Source organism: Grus americana, chromosome 6 (assembly GCF_028858705.1).
Source record: "Grus americana isolate bGruAme1 chromosome 6, bGruAme1.mat, whole genome shotgun sequence".
In the NCBI taxonomy this organism is placed as follows: Eukaryota; Metazoa; Chordata; class Aves; order Gruiformes; family Gruidae; genus Grus; species Grus americana.
Genome location: NC_072857.1, coordinates 12344476 through 12352556, shown reverse-complemented (window position 1 = coordinate 12352556; position 8081 = coordinate 12344476). Strand labels below are relative to the sequence as shown.

At 40.8% G+C, this 8081-nt stretch overlaps 1 protein-coding gene across 2 annotated transcripts in view; it reads right to left on the bottom strand.

The window, feature by feature from the left end:
* Positions 1–1792: 1792 nt before the first annotated feature.
* The window catches only part of MYLK (myosin light chain kinase), a 209937-nt gene continuing 203648 nt past the window's right edge, over positions 1793–8081 (bottom strand). For both annotated transcript variants that reach the window (XM_054830581.1, XM_054830582.1), the window contains 3 exons: positions 6790–6919; positions 5797–5916; positions 1793–3954 (listed from right to left, as the gene is read on the bottom strand). In XM_054830581.1, coding sequence (XP_054686556.1) covers positions 3707–3954; positions 5797–5916; positions 6790–6919 — 498 coding nt within the window. In that variant the 3' untranslated portion in view covers positions 1793–3706. The remainder of the gene's footprint in view (positions 3955–5796; positions 5917–6789; positions 6920–8081) is intronic.

The following is an 8081-nucleotide window of genomic DNA, read 5'->3' as shown; positions in this document are numbered from 1 at the left end:
CATGCTGGCTATGGTGCAGTTCCTTTCTGAGCAATGTGGAATAACAGCACAGTCCTCCCTCTCCCAGCAGATTCTGCTTTCCCGTAAGCGTTTATGTGGCCTAACAAATTCATGGTGTTACACGCGCATCTCTTGCAGTCAATAGGGCTCAAAATTCAAAGAGGATTTACAAGAATTTCATTTTCAAACAGCAATGCTTTAGTGCAACATTCCAATAAATATTCCTATAGATTTTAGAGAAACAGATCATTGCTTATTCAGGTATGCAACTAAAATTTTTTCTCTGCACGCCACGCATACAATTGGCAAAGGTCTTTTCGTCGACCAGAAACGTGCACAGGATGCTTGGGTGGTTGGACAGGCCTGTAATTAAGTAAATGAAGTTTCTGCAAATCCAGAAACCCAAGGAGTGGAAACCAGTGGAAAGTCCCAAATTTTCCATGTCTCTTAAGAAGACTGGATTTTATACAAAAGAAATACAAGAAGAATGAAGTGGTCCATCTCGGGCAGTACCAATGTCTTGCATAACCTCTGCTACTGAGGATTGTTTCAACTCTACTGCATCCCAAGAGTGGTTCTGCAAACATTACACAAGCAAGACAAGGGTTATCGGAAGAGGTAACACCTTTTATTAGACCCATTAGGATGGCTGGCAAAATTAGACAGGATTTCAAGTACATAAAGTATCCTTCTTCAGTGGAAATAGAATAATCTATCTTCTACTCTTCAAATGACACAAAAAAATCAAGGTGAAATACAGGTTGGAGTCAATTGCTCAGAGTTGAATTAGATACATATGACTTCATTTCTGAGGTAGAGGTCATTGTTCCTGCAGACCAGAAGGGATGTTAATAGGAGGCAATGGTAAGCTAGTTGTATCCCTGGAGAAAAAGAAAAATAGGCAGTTTATGGGCTGTGGGACATTGAAGGACTAGTGAAGGAGGAGAGGGAAGGAAAAACCTGTGTGGGAGCACCAACATTGACCCTGTGGGTGTGATACCCACAGACCTCACTATGCCCAGAGACCGGGCCATCAGAGCCGGACCTTTCACTGCTTTAAGGGTGTGCCTACCTGAATGGAAACCAGCGAAGGAATAAAGTTAGGTACAGTCATAGGACCGTAGAGCTCGTCTTCCAAAGATGACTGTTTCAAGGGCTGAGGATTTGCTCAAGAAACGTATTGCTACAAGCAGGATGTTTCACAACCTTTGCTTTAGGGAGTTTCTGCGTGGTCCTGCACATCCTGTGATGTCTTGGACTGCATGTTAGAAGAAGTCTGCATAAAGGCAGTGCAAGCATATTTGCTAAATATCTTCATCTTTACAGTTTCTATGAACATTGGTATAAGCACGCATCTACATTTAGACTTCCCTGAATTTTTTCTCTTGCTTTTCCAGCCTTTCTGAACTATATGTTTCCCCACCGTAAGGGAATTGTCACCTGTAAAACAAAAGCACAGCTGCCACGGCGCCCCATCCACATTTATGTTTCTGTTCACTGTGAAGGATGCAATGAGGCTGGAGACGTGCGGCAGAGCGCACGGCTACAACCAGCGTCAGCCCTAGGCTGTCCTTGAGAGTACTTGGGCAGAGCAGCCTCTGCATGGCGGCAGCCTGCGCCGACGGGGCAGAAGTGTGGCAGCACCACAAAGATCAAGGAGGTTTCACTGTTGTCACCTCATCCATTTTTTATGCCAAGCAGGTCTAAGGACAGAAAAGGAGAAGACCGCTGCTACTGATACGTGTAGCCAACATGAACGCAGTGACGCCTGCAATAGAGTATACAAGGAGCATGCTTTGTGGTATTATTTATTTAGGAACTGTGAGTAACTACAGCCGTAGCGTTCTCATCTTTGCAATTCTGATGGTTTAACAAACTGGGAGAACATTAGCATATTTTTATTAAGGTACAAAATACACCCCGTTGTTGCCTAAAACATTTAAAAAACGTGAGAAAAGCTCTGTATGCTCTAAATCAGATTCAAAACCTTTCTGTATAAGGAATTGTGGCAATACTGTGTTTAGTATAACAAGAGGTTTTTATCAATCGAAAAGGAAAAGACATGCTGGCAATCTGAATTTAGCAACAAAGAGTAAAGCAGTTAAAAACCATTGTGTCATCCACGTTAGTTGAGCTTTGAATGTAGAAGAAAAAATCATATGAAACACGTACACAACTAGGTAATACCAAACAACCTAAGGTTGATATTGTACACACCTGTAGTATAGTACACTGACTACTTAATGGTGAGGATTTAAGGTAATGGGTTTTTTAAGAGGTAACTTTTGAAATGCAAATGGTTGCACTTTACACACACAAAAAGTGGAAAAGAAAAAGAATCACTTTTGGAATGATACATAGATATAAGACACACTGGTTTTGGATTATGCATATCACCTTGCAGCCTCTGATATTACCTCTGAACAACAACAAAAAAAAAAAATTGAAAAGTGCCAATACTGTGAAAGGAAAGCAAAGTTACTAAGTCTGAGTGCATTAACGATTTCTGAGAAAAAAAATGGGGTTTGAAATTTTTTTGTTTTGTTTTTCTGCATTTTTAAAAAACGCAACAGCCTTACTGGTGCAGGTTCAAGACAAAAACAAGACAGTCAAGCTCATAAGGTAGAAGAAATAGGTCCTATATAGATTAAGATTCTTTGGAAACTGCTAAGTATAAAGGAGTTTGTAATCCAGGCTACTCTCTTTTTGGCTACTCCAAAAAATCTGTGGGAGTTTCCAGCTTATCATCAGTTGAAATCTGTTTTGCAATCGCCAAATAAATGCAAGTAAAACTTTAACTAACCTGGGATTCCATTCACACACCTGCACATAGAAGTCACTGATTGTGCAATAACCTGTTTGGTTTTTTTCACAGCAGCATATAAATGAATCAAAAGTCGTTATTAGACTGACCAGAACAACAGAAAATATTCTCAGTCTTTGTGTTTTCAGTCTGTTTCTTAAGTCGGCAGCTGTAACTGCACTGAAGTGGCAAGTTCTATAAGGGAAAGGTGACAAGGTGCGATCAGCTGGTTAAAAGCAAGATCAGAAGTATCTCAGGAAACCACCTGGATGTTTAACTTTAGCCAGTATTACAACAGCACTAACAGTGCATGGAGAAAGGGCAGTAGTTTGAAGTTAGGACCATGAAATTCTGTTTAAAACAAACACAAAAGGAGCCGTACCAACATACAAATTGCAATGCTGGCTGTGTCAGACCTTCCCTTATAGAAGACACTGCTCGGGGTGCTGCCTGTTTCTTAGGGCTGAAGAGATTCACTGTGTGTCTGGCAAATGATTCCTTGTAAAGTAGATCTTGGGGAGCCAACTTAGCTGCAGTTTTGGCTGAGGAAAGTGATGGTATAGAGCAATGAGCTCAGTAAATAGACTGGTTTTCTTTAAGACGTTCAGAACATAACTGTAGACTTGTTTTCCATACATTTGATTTTTAAGAAATAGACTGGGCGACTTAGTTGATGACTTGCTTAAAGTAAATCCAATCATGCTAGCAACTTAAAATTGCCTGCTGATTTGAATTAATGCCCGTACACAAAGCAAACAGGTATCAACTGATCATGCTGAAAAAACAACCCCCCAAAGGCCTACATATCACACAAGGTGCTTTTGATAACTTGGTTTTCTGAGCCTTATAAGGAGAGTCTTTAAATATATTTTTTTCAATTTTTTTTTTTCTTTGAGCCTTGTTTCATTCTTCCTCCTCCTCATCTTCATCTTCTCCTTCTTTTCCCATTGTTTCCACAAGGAGTTCTGCGGTGCATGTGGCTTCCCCAAGGCTGTTAACAGCTTTGCAGGTGTATTTGGCATCATCGTCCCCACATACTTCAGAAATAGTCAAAGAACAGTTCCCATCCTCATCATAATCTATCTGGAAGTGACGGGACTCCTTGACAGGCTGATCGTCTTTGTACCACATTACCTCAGGGTCAGGGTAGCCTGCAGTAGTGGGGAGACAACAGCAATTGCAATAAACGAATATTAACTAATCCGTAATTACTTTAAGCTTTAATGCCATGGCTGTGTATGGACATGTCAGTACGCTGATACACAGATATTTCATTGCGTTCTATTTAAAATGGATGTAGGTGATCTGAGGCTTTTTTACTTCACATTTACCTGAAACAGCTTTATTATGAACAGCAAAAAATGGAAAGCTAGCACTGAGGTACTCACTAGATTCCACTTTCCACTACTTTAGCAGTGACTGCAGATAGGTTTTTGTGTGTCTTGGACATCAGCCAGCTAGGGACGCTTAATAGTGTATTTGAGGTTTACCTTACATTGCAGCTTTTGCGGAAACCACAGTTCCCAACAACACAATTTAGGATTTCAAGGGTAAGGTGTTTTGGGCTACAGCTACAGTTTAATATCGTTCTCTGGTTCCTTTGTTATGGCTATTCTGAATCTTCCTCCTCCTAATCTGCTCCTTACAAATCAGCCTGTCCTGTGCGGTGGCGGTGGCACTCCCATTTCCTATTTGTGTTTGTTAGGATAAGCGAGGGAGTCTAAGAAAAGCATTTTGATTATGCATCTCAACAGGAGTTTCAGAGCCTTTTGTGAAGCAAATGGCTCTGCTATACCCGAAGCACCCAGAGCAGGGCTGCACAATGCATGCTGAACAATCCCTTATACAGTACTCTTGGCTGCTATAGCAAGTTGAAGGCTTGCTGTCTCAGCCAAGTTCTGGGCTGTGACGGCAGGATGACTTCCCACTGAGCAGAAATAAAGTGCAGGAATCCCTAATACACAACGAACATTACAGTGATACACTGGAAAGTTTGGAACACCAGCTGTGGTGCATCCATCTATTTTATTCCATGCAGTACTTATGCACATACCCCTCACGCTGAGCATCCATCAGCAACAATAATCCATCCTCACATCTCCGCTGTGAGGTAGGAAACACAGGCAGTGAAAAAGATTAGGAGCACGGAAACAAACAAGCAGAAGGTCAGCGAGGCAGTTTCTGAACCTCATTTTAAGATTAGTAATTGTCTAACTTAAATACATGTAGTATGATACCAATTCTATCCATGTTGTTTGAACAGCTCTTCTCTTCCTAATTCCTAGCTTTCATCAACAGCTGTGACACAGAAGGTTCAGTCTTGGCCTTCAGACTGTTAGGCTGACCAAGCCCAAGCTCCTTAAATGCTTTCTCATAAACTTATTCTCTCTATCTCCATGTTCCAGTTCCAGAGTTTTCTTTCTTGAATTCATAAGTTAAAAAACCTAAACAACAATACAGTATTTTCTAGATGTAACTTTTGTAACCAGCCAATGATATTATCATTACTTCTCATGCAAATACACCATTAGGGACTTCTTTGCCTTTAATACGATGTTTGTGTGGCTTAAAGTTATCTTGAGGTCACCCGAAACTTGTCTCTTCATTTCAGACAAGTGACTTCCCACTTATTCTTGGTTTCTGGTTAGCAGTCTCTAAGAGCGTACTCTTGCAATTTGTGTACTACACTGCGTCTTTTTTTTACCATTTCTACCCTCAAAAATCATCTTACTGTTCCCACTTGCTATTCTGAATTAGCGATTCACACATTGACTCTTGGAGACTTCTGTTCTATGGCAAGCACAGAACGAGCCCATGCAGCTCCAAATAATTTCTGATATTGCAACACATTCATGCTGTGACATGCATATATTGGTAAAGCAAAATGGCACCAACTCAACAATAATACAGGAAAAAAAAGAAAAAGTTAAACAGCACAATGCAGAAAACTGGCAGGAAGGAAGGAAAGAAACAAATATGCTAATTCAAAGTACCTTCAATTTTGCAGTCAAACCTAGCAGCACTTCCCTCCACAACCTCTATGTCAAGGATTGTTTTAGTAAAATATGGCTTTACGTGGGGCTTTTCTTCAGCCACTTCTTCAAGGAAAGCATCTGGAGGAGAGCGAAGATACAGTTAATTATTTTACAGGGCATGTTCTTAAAAGATGCATTTTAATTTTTAATTACCAGATGGTAGTGAAAGCATCTTTCCTTTAATTCTGTAAGGCTAATGGGACAGTGAGGACGTTAGCTGCTTAGTTTTGTGCCAATCTTTCGCAGCTGGACAAAGATTCAGACCATAAATAGAATGAAATCAACATGCAGGCCACCACGCTACAAATCATCTTCATTTTTTCCTTGAATTTGTTTCTAACCGAACCTGGACTTTAGCTAGTCAGAGGGGTGAACCAGTTCAACTTGTATCAGGCCCGCAGTTTATGTGGATATGTCAAACTGACTTGCTTGATTTTCAGAATTGTCAAACATCTGCACCTCTGATCGTTACACACCGCAAATCCACGTTTCACATGGGGACGTAGGAGAATAACGGAGACACACTATTTTTGTTCTAAAATGCCCCTACCTGAGGAGCATGGCTAATGCAGAGTATAGGTCTTAGTTACAGCAAGCGTTAATACTTCATTGCTTGCTCGCTCGCATGAGAAGGCAATACATCACTGCAATCTTTGTATAAACATGCATTCCCACACTGATAGAAAGTGCAGCTGACAAATCTGCCTTAATTCTTTGGCTTTAAAAAAAGAAGAGTTTACTGCCCGTACTTATACTGGGGCATTTTGAGTAGCAGAACAATATGAGAACAATGAATTTTTGATAGATTTCTTTAAAAACAACAAAAAAAATAAAAACAGAGAGAGTGAGCAAGCAGAAATAACCAACTTAACGATTGGTCTTTAGAATTTTGCTAAAAGTTTTAGTAGGATTCACAGAAAGGTAAAAATATGTTGCAGCAAAATTCCTTACCTTCATTCTCTACTTTGTCTGCATTTATAGGGCTGGTAGGCGAGCTCCCAGAGGCCTTCCTCCCACTCATACCAGAAATCATTGCCATGGACGACAGCCTTCCTATTGCTCGGACAGCATGGCCTGTTTTCTAAGACATAACATAAAAGGCTTCTGATCAATCCAATCCAAAAGGCATGTGATTTTCTGTAACAATTGTGCTTCGGACAAATAATCTGGGATCTCTGCAAACCTCGCTGGAATTGTTGGACAAACTGCTTATATATAGCTCTGTTGTTTTAGGAGAGACACAGCAGGCTGGTCTGAATTACCAAATTTAGTTGCAGATATAAACTTCCCCTGATGAACTCATACCTAAATGAATGTCTCTGTTAGCTGCGGATAAAAAGCACTGTGCGAGAGGAGGGCCAGCAAAAAAAGCTATGTCCTGTTTAGCTGGAACTTAACTGTGGTGGGGGATGGCTCTCTCAAAAGCCAGATGGGCTGGGCTGAGTTTCATCAGGGATGAATATGAAATGAATGAGAAAGTACCATCTGCATGGTGGAAGCAGACCTCTGACAGGCTCGAGAATCAACCACCAGGATACTAAAATATGCTCAAACTACGTTGCCTCTACTATGGACACTTGTATTTTTGTACAGCTTGCATGAGGTCCTAAGAAACACATACAGTAGAACATAAGAAGAAATATAAGGTAGATTTATGTAAATGAATATTTTGTAGGCTACTCAAAAGGCTGGATCCAGGATTTTATACATCAACTCCCCTAGCTATCAGAATGGCACAGATAGACCTGCTACAACAGTTCCAGCATTAAGAAAGAAAAGAAGACACAGAGACCAAATATGTCAAAGAAAATCATTAAACCAATCTGACTGAATCCATGAGAAGCCTCATGCTCCCACAGGACAGAACTACTGGCTTAGGAGAATGAAACTACCCCAAAATGAGGTATCTTTAGAGCGGCCAGGCAGATAAGCTTTCCCCTAGGTGTTCAGGTTTGTTAAGGATAACATAATCCCCCAGCCCTCAGAGGCATGGAGAGGGCAGGGAGGGAGGTGGTCATACTTCCAAAAGAACAGGCAAAATGATACTTGAACTCATACACCTTTTAGTAGCCTGAAATGGAATCGTCACGTGTTATATATATGCAGCCGTGCCCCCTCCTACTGCTCACTCATAGAAACCAAACCTGCTTTACTGCATTCATACTCTGGCCACACTGGAGTTTTCACCACCAGCAGAAACCACCCGGCATGACATGCTTCTCAGAATCATAAACATTAGAAGT